Below are 20924 nucleotides of genomic sequence, written 5' to 3'. Positions count from 1 at the left end.
GTACTTCGTTGACGTGGACAACAACAATTTATAACGCTTGAGAAACATCGTATTGCACAACCACGTGCGACAAATCTCCATTTCTACGAAATAAAAGTTCACTTATATTTTGTCCATTTATCAAACGGAAGTTTTCCAATGAATGCTTCTTCGGACGAAATAAGATGCAGACGAATCGGCGTTTTTCTTGGCTCCGAAATAATGCACAAACGTCAAGGAGAATTAATTTTTGGCGTTAATGCGCTACTTCACTCGGCACGGCGCCGCGTCAAAGCACACGTTAAATACTGTACATATATCAGGGTACAAGACGATAGAAGTCGCTTCGAAAAGAGTTTCGTATAACCGGAAGCTTAACAACTGACAGCGCAAACAATGCCAAGAATCATTCTCGATTCTGCTTTCGTCTCGTCACGACATATAGGAATTCGGCAAATTATTGCAACAACTTCTATTCGACCTTTCTAACTCTGCATGGTACAAATTAATTTATTTTTTTATTAATATGGTTAACTACTAAATAGATTTGTAGAGTTTACAAGTATTGTAATCTATTAAGGACGAAGATCATAATATAATAAACGGATTACAGAGTCTTATACATTTTTATATTTTTATGTTTCTACTAAATATCGTAACACGCTACTTTACTTTCAAGATACTATACTTCGAATATTTTACATATTTTTGCATTACAACTTATGAATTTCTTGGATCAAAAAAATGTTCAACAATGCCAATGATTTAGGTAATTTATTTATATAGATTATGAGAGAAAAATTGTGCAAATATACACGACAGAGTATTTTGCACGAATTAAATGTTATGCTGTAGTATATTACACAATATGCATTATACGGATATCGGCAGTTTAATCACAAAGATCAAACTTATGTTCGTGTACACGAATTGCATATAATTGGAGAATATTGGCGCGTGGATAGAAGGGGAAGTCAAAGAGCGAGTCAAATTACAATCAGAGTCGAATTAAGTATCTCGATTCCGTTCTAATTAATTCTATTGTAAAATATAGAGCCGAGGTTCTATGTAAATCCTAAATCTTTTAAAGCGGAATGCCACTTACATCCTCCTATTTCGAGAGGTGCAGAAATCTGAAACCTGCTTTCGTTTCAGTTGAATTTACTGCTTTTGCCATACTCCTTTCACTGGCTAAATACTGTATTTTTTCATCATTAATAGTAATTATCTTAAATTTTGTAAACCGTTGTTCGTAGAAATTATAATAAATTACTCAATATTTTATCGACTCTATACCGATTTTCGAAAACCCTACGAATTCTTTGCTTGCAAGAACAAATTACATCTTTTCGGGAATTCGTTTAATAATGCACTTGGAGACGGATATTAACAACGAAATCGATAAAAACGAATAAAGTGTATGTCGTTCGGAAGCGGTAATTATCATGTCAGCTTGACTTGCAAATTATAACGAGCATCGTTTTCCATCGCGCGGTAATCAATTTCAAATTATCTCGGTAGTCTCGAACGACCAATTATTTCACCAAGATACCCACTAAGGATAGAGGGTAAAACTTCCTGCGAATCGAGATATTTGATCGAATTTGGATTTCTCAAAGACTCGGGATTCTGTGTGGTAAAGAGAATAACATTACGCTAAATTACATATATTACGATTTTTTTTTTTTTAAAGAAACTCGATCCTTTCTTTGTTACAAAATGTTGCAATAAGATTATTATTATTATTATTATTCCCAAGATAATAATCAAGATCAAGATACAAGATTACATCTATAATACAATGCGCCTTCTGGCGTAGTTTCTGTTCTACAGTGCTTGTCTTTATTACGTTGTAAACAAATTTAGACAGTCGTTCAAGTTCAAGTAAAACGTATAAACAGCGTTCGCAAACAAGCATTAAAGTTGTATCGCGAATCGAATTGCAACTCCAAGTGCCACGCTAGGTCGCAGTGTTCTATGAATACGAAACGCTGTAGCCCGCATATCGTGATATTTATTACAGCATCAATCCACGATACAACTGACCAACGTGGTTATAAAACCTATCCAAACCAGAGGAATATAATTTCATATTCGACGGTTTTGTTTGAGATATAAAAGTTTGTCATCGTGCTTACTACACTTGCAATTTTCCCTTTTTATCGCCGTGGTATTAAAGATATCGAGTGAATAAATTCGATAAAGTAAAAGGAGAAATCTCACTATTTCAAATATCAGTTTTAATCCTATCGGCAAACGGTCTAGATATTTCAGCTTGTGCACGAGTTTGCATTTCGGTTGTTAATCTATCGATCGCGAAGGCCAATTTTCATGGAATGGTGACTTCCGTTCAATTTCAATCATCGCTGTCTTTACACGAAGGAGACTATCCAGCTGGTAAATCGGTTCGGTTAGAGAGCTGCGACAAGGCGGCGGAAACAATACATTTTATTTATTTGTTAATCGAATTTTAATGATCTCGCGATATTGAAAGGATCATCCGCTTTTTCTAATCTTACGATTATCGCGGTGTTTGGACGTTCGTTTTTTTATTTTTTTATTTTTTTATGAATTATATTTACGGTTAGTTTGAAAAATATCGTAATTTTGAAGAAAGATAGAAAAGTAGTTTTTATTACCAATATATAGGTTTTTAATTGCACCGAATATAATATCTTGAAAATTAGCGAACCATTTGATGAAATGCTATTGAAATTGAATTCAAAGCACTTGCATCTAATTACGATAAATGTCTGAGAGTGCGTCTAAATTTTGTGGCGCGCATTTCAGTTTAGCGATAAAATTGATGAAATTTTACAAATTGTAGTCATCCTTTGATTATCCTGTTTGACGTAGAATCGTAAAAGAGCACTGTGTGACTTATAATTTGTAAGCTAAGAGTTCACTGATATATTTCATACACATTTCGAAGCTACTCAAAAAGTATATCCTTAGTTTATAATTTATCGCGCAGAAGTCTACGATGTGGAAATTATCACGGAGGATATATTCCTCCAGAAAATTTTTACGTTCGTAAAGGTTCTTCGGAAAGCTTCGTAAGGGAGCTTTGCGTTCCCGACGAACAAAGCAATCGTCGCGTCTCACGAACCGTTTAGCGATTGCATCCGTTCCAAATATCGGGCCTAAAATAATGGCGTTTACGCATTATTTCCGCCAATTGCATCTCTCGTGTATGCGTCTAAATTTATGTGATACTTATAGTACGATATTGGAAAGCAGCCTACTATCAGTTTCGACTATAGCGTTGGCTCACGAATAATTTATCGTACTGTGAGCTACTAAAATATTATAATACGAGAGAGAGAGAGAGAGAGAGGAAGGGACAGGGAGATAAATAATTCATAATGCTTGTACGATGGTTAAGTTTTGATAAAGTATAGGGAAATGGACGAAGAAATTCTAAGTGTATTAAAGAGATAAGTTTTCTATCGAATTTTCCATTTTGTTTCGATAGTTTCGAGGGAGAAGTTTCTCATCGGATCTCTCGTGACACGTAGCTACGATTTTATTGATATTAGTTCTAATGCTGGATTTTAAACTGTCGCCTAGGCGATTTACATTCTTCGGATGTTTTTGTATAGTTCTATGTTTTTCGTGCTTACGGACCTTCGTATTAAATTCTCAGCTTTCCACTTCATTTTCCTATTCGCTCTTATTCTATGCTCCTAGACGCCTTTTTCTAACGGGTGCAGATCTTTACATATAAATTCGGGATTTAATTTATTTATTTAGGATATTATTGGTTTCGCGTCTTCCGCCTCTATCCATCAGTCTCGGGTCGCTGGTGGTGAATTGTTAATACAACGAAATAGGTTTGTGATAATAATCCTATTCGTGTTATAGAATCCTTCACATTTAATTCAATTCTTGAATTTCTGCTCTCATTTCGACAAGCAAAAAGATTCTTAATATTTTATTTGCGATTAAAGATAATTGGAATACGACGTAGAATATCATATTTAAGAAAACTCCAAAAAATCTTCAGCTCCATCTACCACCCACAGAGAAAAAGAAATTCATTCGACGCCCGTGGACAGCCGTAAATCAAGCATCCCACATTTTAATTCTCAAAATCAACAAAATGCCGCGTTAATATGCCGAACATCCACTTCGTACCAATCCAGGTGTTTTTACTTTCAGCTGCCCAGAAAGACTAACATCGTATCGTCGATCACGAAGGACCTAAATCCATTCCATTTCCATCACACGAAGCCTTACAAATCCAATCATCATCCAACACCAATCATCCTGTCGAACAATTTGCAAAAAAAAAGTGAATCAGCGAGCAATCAAGCAAGCTGGTCGAGCGAAGCAAAACGGTTCATCAAACGGTATTTCGCGGGATTGTCCCTGGTGGATTCGTCGAATCGCATACATCGGTTCGGCGAAAAAATAATTATTCAACGGCGCGGTGATCCATTCTGAAAGCGTTTCCCTCTCGATTCCAGGCCGGAACGTACGGAAGCTTTCACGGATTGGCTTTCGCCATCTGACTCGTTGCGCGGCACGCTTGCGCGGCTTTCAAGGCGAGCTTTTGAGCTTTCGAGTCGCACCGCGAGCCGAGACACGTGGAGTCGTCTATCCTTTCGCCGAGCGGATTTCACGTTTTCCGCGTATCGCTCAAAACCGCCTCGCGAGAACGATCAAAAGCCAAAGTAAAGCAAACTAAAAGAGAAAAATAGCACTCGAGTGATTTGAGCAAATCGAATCGTTAAGCCAGTTCGTTAATTTCTTCTCCATGAATCGTTCGAATAAAAACGCACCGACGTGTTGTTGACATGTGATTCGCGCGCAATCGGTAGGAAATTGTGCCTCGCGATTTTCAGAATCAACTCAGACGTGAAGTACGAAAAATTGCAGTGAGTGTTTTAATTGGTGAACGAATACGCGGCACACCAAGTGTGCTGCCAAATTGTGTACTCTTTGGCTGTTCGGTGTATCGTAGCCCTCGTATCTCTCGTCTCGCGCTTCGTTGGCTGTGTTATTTCTCTATGAAACGACGATAAACGTATCCAAGATTCCGATAGAGAAACGACCGCGTCATATAAATGTCACATGCGCGCGACTCTGCTTGTCAGAAGATGCGCTCTTCATCTTCAGCATCATCATCTTCTTCCTTTTCTATTTGTTCGTCACTGGAAAGGGGATTTCGCTTTTAAACTGGATCGTTGTCTTCGCGTATTGTATTTCTGATTGCAGGAAATGTAGGTCGATGAAGGTGTTCCTCTTCTCTTTAGCGTCCAATAGCTTTATACAGGCTGTTCGAAAAGTTTATGAATCGCTGTTAAATCGTTTACGCACGTAAACGTTCTTTGTTCGAAGGAAATAAAGAGTGTTCGATAGACATCGGTGTGAAAGTCATGTTTCCTTAAATTATAAAGAATTGTTGCTTATCTATGTTTATTTATGGCGCCGTTTCCAAAGCACGATACATAATTCATTAGCTTAGGTCGTTCTATACGTACGTCTTGGATCCAAGTTGACATACATCTTTGAAACACACGTATGTTTCCGTGTTGCAAGATGACGGATTGATATTACGAGATTTTGAATAGAAACTTTCGTAATACTTCATGTCAATCGCACAAAGTTTCTCAATATAGAAGTAGGTTTTATTTATTAGCACGTAGGATTAGTAACACTACGTAAGGTAAATTTAATCAACGGTGATAAAAGACGCGAGATAAATTAGTACGAAAGTCGTTTAAATTCTAAGTGTATGGATTAATTAAGTTTTCGAGAGAATGATTTATTTTGGATGTGTACACGTGTTTGAAACAATAGATTTAGCATAGGTTAGACGATTATTTGGTTTAACAGTGAAAGTTGATGATACGTCTGTTGTTGATTTGTTTGAAGTTCGAAAGGTAGACCGTGGATATTAAATAGGTTGATTCTAAGGGAAGGATTCTTTTTAGTTCAATCAGTGATAAAACATGCCAGTAGAATTCTAACTTTTAATCTTCTTGTCCAGCACTCCTAAACCCACTTTTCCATAAATTAGAAGCATTTAAATATCAGGATGAAGGAATTTAAGGATGACGGAAGGAAGAAAAAGGGAAACGAATAAGGAAGAAAATTAAAAGAAGAGCAAGCCATAAAACGTAGAATTCAGAATGCAAAGTAGTAAAGTGGAAGTAAGCCATTTGACCTTTCCGCTATGAAAATGCAAATTTCTCGTGTAACAGGGCATCTCGCAAGATTGTAAAATTTCGAAAGGATCTGTAACGAAATTTTTATATTCATTCAGATCATAGCGCTGTTACGTTTTACGCTTATTTTATGCCTCTTGTCTTAATTTGTAACGCGTGTATCTTTTTACATTCATGTTCCAGTTATTTCTTTCCTTTTTCAGACTATCCGTTCTTTCTTATTGATGTTATTAGTATTTTTTTTTTCTTTTTTTTTCATATGTCAATTAAAAATGTACAATAAAACAAATAAATTTTTAGATTATTGTACAGTACTTGGAATATCATTGGTATCGTTTTTATGTATTCTACGACGGGATTTCAGATTACAAATTCTATTGGCTTTCGTCTTGATTCCGCTTAACCTTATTTTTCTACATATTTCTTAATTTCATTCCGTACAATGTTGCGAAAACAGCTTATCCTATAATAGCGAAAGGATTAAATACCGATGCTTCGAATCACATTACCTTCCTTTTCAATTATTCATATTTCGTTGTTTTATTCGTTAGCACGAAATTAATCGATTTACTGCGGACAAAAACCGAATGCAATTTACCAAATGCTTTCAATTAAACAATGGTATTAGGAGGTTTCATAATTTCAAGAAACGTATCTCATCGATGTATTTTCTCTCGCTTTTCGTCATTCATTCCCATTTCGAAATTACCTTCTGTATATCCAGCTAATAATATTAAATTACAAGCCGAAGTTTCGGAGATCATTTCTGACACGTTGACACATTTTGAATTTATTTATTAATAATTAAATTTATGTTTCCAATTATTACGGTGTATTCATTTTCTTTTATGAAATAGTTAAAGCATACAGAATCGTAAATATTACGTGGCTACGTGACATGTTAATTAATTTTGTCAATTTAAAATTAACACATCAAGTGCCAAAATTTTATTAAAAATAGAAGATGTGCTAAAATTCTTGAACAGAAGCGCAAGAATTTTATTAAGAATGTAAGAATATTTAATATCAATTAAACTTACTGAGATCGCGGTCGTAAACATTTCTACAGAGATTCTAGCGTATCTGAGAGATATACGGTAACTTGAAATCCATGCTGCAGCGCTTATTTTTGCCAAAGGACTGTGTAAAGTCATATTTCTCGTACGACGAGCTTTTAATTATACCAAAATTGATACAAAATATAATACATAGATACATTTGCGCTATGTATAAATTATAGAATTATTGCTTTAACATAAAAATATCTAGAATTACATTTTACGTATATCTGTATATCTCTCGGATCAACTACGATTTCCGGCGGGTTAAGAGAACAGACGACTGAATACAATGTATCTTTGACACATAGCCAATGATACGTATTTGAAAATCTATGAGAAAGAAACGATAGAATTTGCCCGGAATCAAAATTTATTCTGCGCATTATTATCAATTTTTTAATTAAAATATAATACATAGATACGTTCGCGCTGTGTATAAACTACGGAATTACTTAAAAATTTAACTTAAAAATATCTAGAATTAGATTTTACGTATGTCTGTATATCTGTCGGATCAACTACGATCTCCGGCGGGTTAAGAGAACAGACGACGGAATACAATGTATCTTTGACACATAGCCAATGATACGTATTTGAAAATCCATGAGAAAGAAACGATAGAATTTGCCCGGAATCAAAATTTATTCTGCGTCATTATCATCAATTTTTTAATTAAAAGGAAAGAAAAAAGTTTGCCATTCTCGTCTATACGGTGTATAATTCAGTATTGCTGGACGTCGGGGGCTCACCACGGTAATCTGCTCCACTTAATCGTGGATTTCTACCGAGTTCGGTAAATCAATCGGCACGCCGTAAAACACCGACCTTGTTTCAACGTTCGAGTTTCCCTCGGTGGATCGCGGCACTGATCTACCGATTGAAAGTTTTCGAATCGGTCACTGATGGAAACGAGTCTCGAGTAATTCCACTGGATCGTTTGTAAAGTTGGCAGTAAAATTGGAGAAAAGTTTGGTGATATTTTGTTTTTTTAGAATCGGAATGTTGTCAACTTGTGTATGACTCTTTGCCAGTCATTGAACAGTTTCAAGGATTCGATCGTTCGAAGTAGATTCTTCGAGTACAATTTTTTAAAACGTAGAATATATGACTGCCGGGTGATATTTGGCGAACGACACGCACGGAGTTGTATATTTCAATTAAATTTCAATACTCTTTTGCCATTTCGTCGATATATTTATTAATCTAGAAATTTTCTCTTTAATCGCTATGTATAATGTTCCAATTAATCCGCTGATTTTTATTCATCAGAATCGATAAAATGCAAAAGCGTACAGAACGTATAAAATGTACGAAAGTATGTAAAATATTAGAGGTAAAGTAGTAACAAATACTTCGCGATAAATAATAACAAATGTTTATTGGATAAAAAGAAATATTTATTTGAGTCGAATAAATACCCGTTTAGGTGCCATTTTTTAATTGCTTTCGTAAAAATATAAATCTACATGAACATCCAGCAGTCGAATCGTAACGTTGATTTTACAAATTCCTTTCTCTTTATGTCAAAAACATAATAGAATATTAGTATTAATTATCAGAAACTCGTCCTGGACAAGCAAATACCTCGAAAGCGTCTCGCTGTTGTAATCGAAAATCTCGTTTCATTCGATTTTCGTCCTTATCAGAGTCACGAATGAGATATCGAGTTGTTTCGTAGCGGGCTGATAATTCGATGACGCTAAAGTAAATCGATCGAGCTGATATGTAATTCTCGTTCCGATTCCGATCACATTCCTTCAGGAAGGACCGGACATGACTTCTAATATCCTCCGGGTCACGTACACTCCGAGAATTTCACTTCGAAGCTCAATAGGTCGTCCGTTTCGTCCTTGCTAATTGAATAGGTTCCGCGAAAACGAATGATTCGACGATGATCGAGAGTTCGTGAGGATTTTTCGATTAACTTCGACTATCCAGGCAAAGTTAGAAAGGTTAGATTTGACTGGGATATTTACCACGCCAAGGGAAATGGGATTTTTATTGCTAGTTAGCAAGAAGAGATTGAATTTTTGTGCAAATAATGCCAAGCTATTAGATAGGTGATTTTGATAAATAACTGGATTTCTTTTGTTTACAAGAGACAGACTTACAGTTAATTTCGTTACAGATTGTTATATTCTGTTTGGGGAAGAATTAAGTAATAACTGATATAAATAAATAAATTATTTGTATAGGAAAAATACTGATCAGGAGCATGTAATTCTAATTGTAACATGATCTTATACTTTCCAACTATAAATAAAGGTAGTATCTCGTAAAGAATGAATCCGTGACAGATCGACATAAGCTTTTACAGCGATTAACATTTTATTTTTCAGAAATAAAATTTGTTTCCTTTTTTTTTACAAATAATAAATCGATAAAAAACAATCTGATACATAATGATTATTGAACGTTGAAACATTACGAAAGGAAGAATTTAGCTTCGTATTAATTAAACGAACTTTGTGCAAAGACTATAAACAAGATTTCTGCATATATTTAATCGCCTTAACTTACGTAAATTCTCTTAACGCTTGTTATTTTTCATTACTTATACATTTCCACTTTCGTATAAACGTCTATCCTCTTTTACGAAAAATAAGCTTATTCTGACTCGAAATATCTCCGATCTCGTTAACTAATTTGCAATACACAAACGTAATAGCTATTAAAAGACATGAACACGAAATATGCGATTTAATGGTGCAGCAGACATTATACTCTGGTTTATGTTACTAATAAACACACGTATTGCTTCTTTAATTACGTTGTTTAACAACTCATCAATTATATGGATAGTAATTTAATTTCGTTGAAATTATGACGGTCATTGTGTTATCGAATAAACCAAGTTAAATGGCAACAGACAAGATGCATTATATTATGGAAGCAATAGTGGACAGGTAACATCAAAACGTTGACAGTGTACTCGACAACTTTGTGACTACGTTTGAAAATTATGTATGTCCGAAATTCAATAATCGCTGATAGATAGCATTAAATATTTCGTTTGTCGTTAATATCTGTTTCATGTCTCTTTCACACGAATAACATAATCTCTATGACGATAACGATCCATCGAAAACTAGAACATTCGTTAACTATTCAAGACGAACGTAAAATTAATTTCGATTTGATATCCGCAGCAATCCGAATAATCTCAGATCAACAAATTATACTCGAATAAGTCGCGTTCCTACGTGTCGCTTAATACGTCTAAGAGTATGAGAAATTTGAAAATAAAATAGAAAAATGTATTGGAAAGAGAGATCGAAAAATTCTTGATATTAAAATGAATAATTTCACGAAGATTTTTGTCGAAAAATAATACGCAGAATGGCAAGAACTGCGTCGATGATTCGGAAAGTGTTTGGAACTGGAATCACAGAGTTCTTGATATCAAAACGAATAAATTCCCGAAGATCGAATAATTTACGAACGAAGATTAATTTGAAGAATAGGAAAGAGTATCAAGGATCGAAAATGTATTTCTGATAAAAGTCACAAAGTTATGTAACATCGAGGTCAATAAATTTTTACGAAGATTACATACGCGACAAATGAAGAATAATTTGAAGAGTGTAAGAAAATGTGTCGATGGTGGACCTTCGTAAATTACTTTATTTCACCTTTTTCAAAAAGATAAATAGGATTACCTCAAAAGAATCAAGAAAGAAGCAAAAGGTCTTTGAGTATAAAATGATCCAATAAAATACTTTCTTGACTATACGAACTACTCCTTTTTACAACGCTTCGCTGTGAAAATATGGCATGTTCCTTGGGAGAGGAAGTTTTATGCTTTTTTTTCGCAAGCAGCCGACACTATTACCGCAGATTCAGCGGTTTCGTAAAAATCCAAGCATATTTACCGAGGGACGCTTTTCCTCTTTCTCGCCGGAAGGAAAGAGGATATTTCTGATCTTGTCGATTCTCCGATGTTGGAAAGATGTTTGTACTGCGTTCTGGCTTATTAGATCTCGTTTGTCAACCAGAATTCTAGCTTCTAACGCAAATCGAGATACGTTGAGATCGGTTTAATTTAATTAACTCTGGTCGACCAGCTACGGTAGATAAGCGGCTCGCTTCTATTTCTCAACCCTTTTCTTATTTTACACCGTCATTTACTAGCGTTTGTTCGAAATTGAATTTCTTTCCTCCTATACCTTTTTCCTTTTTCAAAAGTTTTCGGATATTCTCTATTTGTAATAAAATTTTGGGATTCGACATAGGAAGAGATAAATTACACGGATATTGGCTTCGGATCGAACGAAATAGAAATAGATGAAAATAACTTTCGTCATTAGCAAACTATTATTAAAATAATAGAAAATTTCTATTCAAAAGAAATTTCAAATTTCACGCTTTAAGAGCAAAATCTTTGTTCTGCGAATAGCAAACATGCAGAATAAAAATCTGGAAATTTGGATAAATTTCAACGTAGAAACGTTAAAAAATCCAGCCAGTTGAAGCAATTTCTATAGCTTGGTAATTTGAAAAGAGGCAAGAGCACGAAAACTAAAGAGCAACGAATCAATTAAATTCTACTTTGTTATCAGCATCGCTAATTAACGTGGCGATAAATTTCGTTGGCAAAGGAATTTCGGAGAACGTTCCATATGCTCGGTGTACATTATACATTATAAAATAATCATCTCGTGAATATCAAGCACGAACAGGGGAAAAAACTTGAAATATAAGTGGAAGAATGTAAAAAGAGCGTCTGGTTAAAGCGATTTCTATATCCTCTGTAATTTAAAGCGACACGAGAAAATAGCTCGTTTTTCAAGTTTATTCATTTTCCGGTTAAAAAGTAACAGGGAACGCAACTTATCTTCTCAAGAGGGAAAGAGATAAAAAAACTTAACTTGGTTGGCGAGTAATTTAACGCTAAGACTGTTTTCACACGAAGATACGCGCATGACAGATACGGACTACACGTGTACACAAATGGCAGCGTTCACACGATAATTTTCGTAAGACGTAGTATCGCGATACTCGTTTCGTGTCTCTTGGCAACGATACTTCTCGACAAACGAAATATTAAAACAAATGGCGACATTCACACGGTACGCAGTTCGTCGTACGCGTGTATGTATCACGATACGCTTATCTCTGTGTGAAGTCAACCTAAACGTGGAGCCTCCCCTTGCGAGAGAGTGGATGGGCTCCGATTAATAATGTCGCATCTACCTGGATATTGCAATTAAAACCGTCATAATAGGCGCGGCAAAGTGGATTTACACGATCTACCCTGAAATTTACCGTGACTGATTGAATAAGGCAATCATATAAACCACTCGTACCGGAACTCCATAGTACGAGTTACGCCTTGTATCGATGAAACATCGAATATTCCTGTTCATTAACGTACAGGGTTCGATGTCTGGCCGATGGGAGTGCCACTACATTCCTCTACCTATGTATCCGTGAAACGTATCCTTAATTTTCGATTCGTGGTTGAACAACGGTTGAACACAACGGTTCCATCGATCAACCTGTACATGGAATTTCCTCAAATTATTCAGCCTGGAATTTCGTTGTTTTATATTCATCGTTGGCGAATGCTTCTTCAAGAAGAAGTTCAGGGGAAATCGATGAAAGAAACATTTCACCAATTTAACACTTCTTACTTGATACGCTCACTTTGACGGAAAATTTACAATTTCTCTTAATCGTACACCTTTTAGAAAGTTCGTATATTATCTTTTCCGTTTCGCGTATAATCTTTTCGGCGTATCTTAGTGGTGTTTTCAAAAAATCCACGTAGAATCCGATTCAGCCGAGAAGCTCCGTGCAATTGTTGGAAGAAAAATTAAAAACGCGAACTACTCTAGGTAATAGTGCCAACAAGCCAACAAACCGAGAACTTGCGAGTGAAAAGTTTCAATATCGGCGGAAAACTCATCTTGCAAAGTATCCCGAGTGCAGTTAGTTTGCGAAGCAAACGTTCCTTGAAATCCATTCTGTGGTTGTTCGATTCGTGGTGGCGCGGTTCAAGGACGTTTCTCGATTGCACTCGAGGTGACGGGCGGCATTAATCAAAGAGAGTTTGTGCGATGGAAAGAGATTCGACGGAAGCGACGGCGTCGACCACTCGTAGGGGCGGAATTTTCGCAATGGTCGATCGAAGACGCGATCGACGCGGCGAAAGGTGAGAAACCAACCGGAGCCAAACCTCGTTCGATGCACCACAGTTTCCCTTCCACGATTCGGATACGTCACGATCGCGGAAGTGCACTCGACGCGGCCACTCGGTTCCGGAGTCACGTATACCACGCGAGCTATTAATTCACCGAGGCCTCTTAAACGACCAGCGAATGGAGAACAGCAAGACCGAGGCAAAGAACGGGGACAGAAAGCGGTGTCGAGCAACGGGGATGGAGATAAAAGCGAGGAACTGGAGGAGCGTAACTAGACGAGGATAAGGAGAATCGTGAAAGAATTTTAATCAATTTACCAACCGATTCAGTAATTGATAAAACGTGATGGATTTTTTGAAAGGAAGATTCGTAGATGATCACTGATTTTATTATTATTTATTTACTTAAAATGGATTAAACAGGAAACGATGGTTATTTAACGTGAACTATATACAATAACGTACTATAATTTAGACAATTAAATAGTTAATTTGCAACTCTCGTCACCACGGTTCCAACGTTCTCTTTCACGCGGACCACGCTCTCTCGATAACGCTGATAACACTCTGACTTCTCAATTCACATTAACTGTTAATTCGTCTTTCTTCCTCAAGCATTCCTTTGCCTTTTCTCATAGCCCCACCACGTACGTGTTCCGCAACCGTTTGTGGCCAGGGTCACGCAGACCCTTTTTCCGGATAACTATTCGACTGAAGGACCGACGATACATTGATGGGCCTATTGACACTTGGGCTTTCTCGCGACATTGTTTATGGTTCACCCGATATTTCTTAGGCCATTCGTCCACGATACCACAATATGGTATACAAGAATATATGAAATGTTTGAAATGATGTAATTGTAACGTTTAGTGGGTGAGATAAATCTCTGTTTAGGTTCTATTTCTTTCGTCGAGTCTTTTGTTAAAAATAATTTACTTAAAATAACTCTTTATGCGGGGACTGTGAAGCGATGACGTTAAACGCGTCAGATACGTTCAAGGTTGGCGAAACTTCATCAAGCAATATTTTCTCGACTATACGATTGTGTTACTAATTTATTTACTACCACTTAATTACTAGCTGTTGTAATATTTAGCGGGAGAAACGAGAAGTAGCTTTGTTGATCGGTATTGTACGTTGGTCTTCTCTAACGTTTCTATTTTCGTGTTGGAATAAAAATCGATTCGCATTTCTCTTCGAACGTTACCTTTACAAAACCGTCTCTTATCTTCGAAAACGTAAACCAGCCCGTAAGCCGTGTCTCGAAATAACGGGACGTTGTTGTCGAATCTGCCATTCCCATCGCGGTAAACGTCAGTTTGGACTTTTTCGTATTAACGTTCGAGGACCAAAATGTCCGTACTTCGATCTAACTTCTGACGAAACTATTAAGTCACGTAATAAGTATCCGATAAATCATAAACAATTGTAAATAATTATAAATAATAGAAACGATCGTAAAGGATCCGAAATAATGGAAATGATTGCAGTGACCGTAACTGATTTCTATCTACTAAAAAATTCCACTTAACCGAGTACAAAAATGGCAAGAAAAAAAGAACAGCCAGAAGGAAAGAGAGCTCGATTTTATCAGCAGCTTACTCGAAACGACGAAGGAGAAAGAAGCGAGGGGAAAATTGATTTTTTAAATAGAAAAGAGTTGGAGGATGCAAATTGTCCCAGACTCCGTATCCGATGACATCTCGAGGGACGAAGAGGCGAGGAAAAGACGAAACTTGTTTGCCGACAGAACAAGACGAACAAAGGAAGAGGTATAGAAATTACACGCGAGAGAGATCTGGTTAAATTCGACCTTATGAGCGTCGAAGAAAAATCCAGGATCAAACGAGAAGGAAAGGTAAAGGGGGAAGAAAATCGAGCTTTAGCAACGGACATACTTACGAACGGATACGATTCGAGCAGAAACGTGCAATACGATGAACGAGCAAATGGAAGAAACGAGAGGGAGGTAAACGTTGGGAGGGTGAATCGGAAAAAGCGAAATGCTAGAAAATGGAAGCGGGCAAGAAAGAAAGTAAAAGGTTGAGATACGTTGAAGGAGGGAAAAAGAAAAACTGTGAGGGGATCACTGAGATTGCTGGCAATTTATCGGTGAGACGTCACCGTTGACCGGGATAGGGGTACATAATCGGTCGGATGCACCCGTACAATCGATCAATTTGCAATTTGCAAGAACTGCAGCCCGTTATGTTTGTTTCACGGTGTTGCGGATCGTGATAATTTCCATTAGGCACGCATTACGCGTGAAATTGCTACGACAGCAATGTCCATTGACGACCGCAAATACAACTCGATCGGAGATGAATTTTCAAGTACAATGATGTGTCGCGTGTATCGAAAACGTGGCCAAATATCCATTATACCCGCTGTTCGATATATCGCGATTGTTTTATATTTGATTAAATTACGATACGTCGAAGATCATGTTACCTATATGCTGTGTTATCTGCTTTTAAATTTTAGTAATTTGTTGCTTAAATTCGTATCGAAATGCTCTTTTAAGATTTTCCTAAACGAAGCATTTCTTGATAAACGTTTGAAACTTCCAACAATTTTGATTATCTTCCGACAAGTTTATAAAATACACCCTATTAAAGTTCTTTTAACTTTAAACGACGTCATCTTATTGCTTTACCAATTTTATTTTCTACTACTGAAATTCCAGGTTGGAATTTTTAAAGATCGTTGCATCATTTCCGAGTAACTCATTTACTTATTTCATCAGAATCTATCCATTTACGGATGAGCAAGATAATCTATAAATCTAGATATATCCGAATCGTTTCTTCTTCACGATAACTACGCTTTTCAAAATAACGTTATTTTCTTCCTCTTTGGTATCTAAATACCAATATGAATTAAAATTTTGTATGACCTTCCATTTTTTTCAATTAGATCTCCTACTCGTATCAATTACTTTGGTTATTATCGACTGGCGCAAGACACTATAACATTTTCACCAGTACTTTTGTTCTCTTTAAAAACTTGACGAGGTTGTCTATCCGTTTATTGATCTAAACGAAAGGATAACGTTAAACGCAATACGTAAGTTATCGTCCATACGAATTTGCACAACCAGTGCGATTTGATCGAAAGGATAATACCTTTTTCGTATTTTCAAAGTTATAATTACACGGGGGATGTTTATGCATTTATAGGAATAATACTATAAATATACTAATAATAATAATAATAGTAATATATTAATAATAATATACTACCAAAAATCCTAAACCACGATGATTTTGCAATCATCCTTCTACAAGGATGATAGGCGTATCTGGTTCACCACTTCGTAGTACATATATCATCCGTTAAACCACGCTGACAGCGGAAAATCCAACTTTTATGCCACGGTGTATTTCACCGCGTAATTCACACGAGATATCTAAACGCGTAACGTGCAAACAAATAATAGTTGCACACGTCGAAGTGTGAGTCTAGTCGGAGGTTTCATTGGCGTATCACGGTCCACCGAGCGAGATCGAACTTTACCCTTTGCCGTTTTTGGCAACTATCCGCTACTATTCTCAACGATACAGCAAGCTCATCCCCTCCCCGAAGGTCGACCGTGACAAACTGTGCGTCGTTATACCGCGGCGATGCGCTTCGCGGCGATTTTTGCTGCGGCTACTACCGTGGCCCTGTTTCTCGACAGCAAGTGTGCCACCAGACGATCTCTGGGAATTTAACGCCACCAAAGTTTTCACGGAACAGCGGGAATTTTTCATCCGCTCTCCCTCGTGCTTTCTTCGGTTAACCGCGTGTCACGCGTTCGAACGAACTACTGTGGTATCTGGGTTTCGCGTACTAGTCACGTTACGACGTTATTCGAGTTTGCTTTTAAAGATCTGCCCGCTTCGCGAATTTTTTCTATCGCATACGAAACAGTCGGAAGTTAATCAATTTTGTTGCTCTCTTCTTCTTTCGATCGATTTATGTCGAAATTAATGATCACGGTGACAACCGAGCGAGAGGCTAATAGGTTCGGAATTCTTGAAGGCGTTGGCTTTGTCAGAACGTTCTCGAATATTTATTAGGTGGCTAAGTTAATTTGGCGCTTGCAGATTTACTTGTTCCTAAGGACTTATTTGAAAGTCAAATATTTTCTTGGCTTGGCCGCAGGCGAATGAACGGTAGTAACCAAGATTGGCAAACTAGTCACGTTACAACGTTATTTAAGTTTGTTCTTGAAAATCTTTTGCATACGAAACAGTTCGGAAATTGATCTTTTTAAAATTTTCTCTCGCCTTATTATTTTCTTCTTTGTTTACTTTAATGTTTCACGTAAACATTTATAGTTGCGATAACGATATTGTTTTTGAACTGTCCAATTTATCTGTGTAGTGTCAAAAAGCTGACATCTGAGTCTTAAACTTGAAGCCCTGAAATATTATCCGCTTCACAAGCATGCACGTATATTCAATAACATAAATAAAATAAAAACATTGATAGTATTCAAGCGGTACCTTAAAATTGCGTATTTTATCACCGCAGTAAATGTTAGCACCTTTAAAGTCTGAAATCGAATGTAGAATTTATTATCGCGCTTCTTACGCGAATTCGCTATTTACGAGCGAGAGGTCGACGTTTCATGCGAAAGTTTGTATTAAAGCTCGCAGGAAGATGGCAATTTTCCTGGCCGCGCTCAAAAAGCTTCTTCAATTTCTCAAAGAGAAACGACGAAACAGAATTTCTAGCAAGTTCACATAGAAGCGTTCCTCTTTTTATCGGAAATAAATTCCAGACTTACCAATTCCACGAATCGGTGGTTTATGAAATTTCCCTCTTCGGTAGACATCTGCCTTGATTCGAAGTTCTTCGACTGCGCTTTAACTTCTCGAACTCTAAGAAAATTCGTCATAGTTAGATTTTCAATATTTCCAGCGTTGTATCCTTCGCGGAATTCGCTATGCGTTTGATAATCGAGGTGATATGATCGTGATTTGAATTTGATCGCGTGTGATATAGATTAGAGATTGTGTGTACGAGTAATTCATGATCAAAAGTTGAAAGAAAGTGCAAGAGACATCATGAGTGAACAGAAATCAAAGGGGCCACCACCTCCACCGCTTCCGCCCCCGTACCCGCATCAAAAGCTCTTCAAGAAGTGCAAGAGTGCAACTTTTCAACTGGATGGTGCGACGTATACCATAGGTAAATATCGTCGGGAATATGCCAACTTGTTATTTTGTAAATTTAATTTTATGTTATAAAAAATTTGTGAACATTAGTTAATACGTATTTTGTAAATTTAGTATGCGTAGAGATTTGAGCTTTTATTCGAATTTTAATGACAATCATATGATAAAATATACGCTCTTTTAAGAAATATTTTAGGACAGAGTTTGTATAGTTTATTATCATTAGCAATATTAGAAATATACTCTGCGTTTCGTGAAAAGTTTAACGAAAACTGTTTTGAATAAAAAATTATTGCCATCGAATGAAGAATTTCCTCTAAAAAAATGCAGAGGTATCGTGTCCTCGTAAAAATGGAAATCATTTTGTATTTATATACATTTTTATGAGAAAATGGATTATTTTCTATGGAAACGATAATAGAATTTTATTATCTCTTCTAAGTAAAATCAACTAATGGTAGTCGATGAATATTTCCAAATATTATCAATCAATTTTTATTAAATTTGTATCGCTCTGAATTGACAAGTATATTGATGCCAAAATGAGATGATGATAATGGCAGGGCAAATATAGAACATCGGGACACTAATGGATTGTTATTGGTTGATTGTATTGTTCGGTAGAATCGCATCGGATTGCTAATGTCGTAAAGAGCTCTTTAAAGTCTTCACCAATACCATCCAAGCCAATTACATTTTCCTCTCGGCATAAGTACTCGCTTTACTGTGAGTACAGCGTTTTCTTTGTTTGATCAGAACTTTTGTCGTTTTCGACGTACCACTGTTTGGATCATTTGCCATTCTTTATTGAAATTCTTTTGTCTTAACACATTTCCAACAGTTATTTCGTTTGAAGCGCACTATCCAAAGAACCTCAATGTCGCAATTCGAAACATTTTGTACGCACGTGTGCCACATTTCTAGCAGTTCACGTTATGTCGGAGTGTATCGCGTGTAACTTGACGTTGTGATGTCCCTTACGAAATCATCCGCGGTGAAAAATGTAATAGTTTAGAAGACGAGGTTGTATAACACAAGGAATTGGTTTAAACGTTGTTGATTAATCAGTTAGAAAATAATTAATTAAATGGAATACGTATATATAAATACTATAGAAATATCAATCATAGTGAAAAAGCGACGAGTTATATAAATGTGAAAAATATTGAACTCCTTTCGCGAAAGGTAGATATTCAGTTGGTGAAATGAAGCGTGAGATGTGAAAGTTGGAACGTAAGTAATTCGACAGAGATTGGAACACAATCGTTGAACCTTAAAGAGCTATTTGAGACAAAAACGTGATCGAGCATTTGTTTTCTCTCCGTTGGATACAAATTGGAAATTTATTATGGTTTGAAGTAATAATTTATGAACGTGATTTCTTTCTATTCCTCTTCAGGCTCAAAATTTCAAAACATTCCTTTCTACCTATTAGGATAATTTTTTATGCGTAGAAGATGTTTCAAAAATTCATTACCAAGAATTGACGTGTAAAAGATACAACGAGCGAATGTCAAATCAACGTGTTATTTAATATTGAAAAATAATAAAACATTTAATCGCGTTTGTTTCACTTTATTAATCGCTAAAATAAAAAGATACACGTTGAAGTTAAATTTCATCCACGATATTATACATAAATGTAATTTGCTTTGATAACAGCTTTTAAGTATTAAATAACACAAACAGTAATTCAATAAAAAGAGATAAATTTCAGGTAATTCTAGAAATGAAACGAACCGCGAATCTCGCAAAATTAATTTTTCCTAATTTGAGAAAATCCGAATCTTTCCCGCATTGCGCAGTTGCCCCGTGCAACCGTTGACGCAGGAAGCATGCAAAATCCAGGGAACTTCGCGAAAAATTCTCATTGATGTTTTCACGCTCTACTTACGAGGCCGCAACGTCAATTCAGAGAATTTCAAAGAACTAATCTCCGTTAATTGAGTACTAATTCTTTCACCATAGATAACTACTTTCATTTCAATTATTTATATCAATAATTACTTAATTAACGAATTCGTACATATGTTAAAATTTCCGTATATTACGCGATATATTTAAAAATAACTTAATTTTAAGTCTCCTTTGAATTCTACTAATTATTATTATTATTAAAGGAGATCCCAAGTTCTGATCTTTGATCACGGTAGAACCTTAATTATCAAAATACTGTCAATGGAATGACAATAATCATCGGGATATCGATTAATAAAAAATTTAGAGATGAAATCCCTTGTAAGAAACATCGAAAGACAAGGACAAGAACTAAAAATAAGGTTGTTAAATTTCTATTAGAAAATCTTTGTTCGCGTTTAATATTAACATTAAAATAATTCAAACTATATAACTTTCACCGTATCTATCGACCGATTTCTGACAATATTTGTTTCAACTATTT

At 36.1% G+C, this 20924-nt stretch overlaps 1 protein-coding gene across 5 annotated transcripts in view; it reads left to right on the top strand.

Moving 5' to 3' along the window:
* The window catches only part of LOC100643404 (calcium/calmodulin-dependent 3',5'-cyclic nucleotide phosphodiesterase 1), a 217247-nt gene that overhangs the window by 51491 nt on the left and 144832 nt on the right, over positions 1-20924 (top strand). Inside the window, exons 1-2 of one of the 5 annotated variants that reach the window (XM_048406835.1) lie at positions 4601-4859; positions 18267-18536. The exons of the other annotated variants lie outside the window; for them this stretch is intronic. Coding sequence (XP_048262792.1) covers positions 18413-18536 — 124 coding nt within the window. The 5' untranslated portion in view covers positions 4601-4859; positions 18267-18412. Of the gene's footprint in view, positions 1-4600; positions 4860-18266; positions 18537-20924 lie in introns of those variants that run through there. 5 annotated transcript variants of the gene reach the window in all.

Source organism: Bombus terrestris, chromosome 6, assembly GCF_910591885.1.
Source record: "Bombus terrestris chromosome 6, iyBomTerr1.2, whole genome shotgun sequence".
Lineage (NCBI taxonomy): Eukaryota > Metazoa > Arthropoda > Insecta > Hymenoptera > Apidae > Bombus > Bombus terrestris.
The sequence above is the reverse complement of the archived record's forward strand: the minus strand, read 5'-3'. Positions and strand labels throughout refer to the sequence as shown.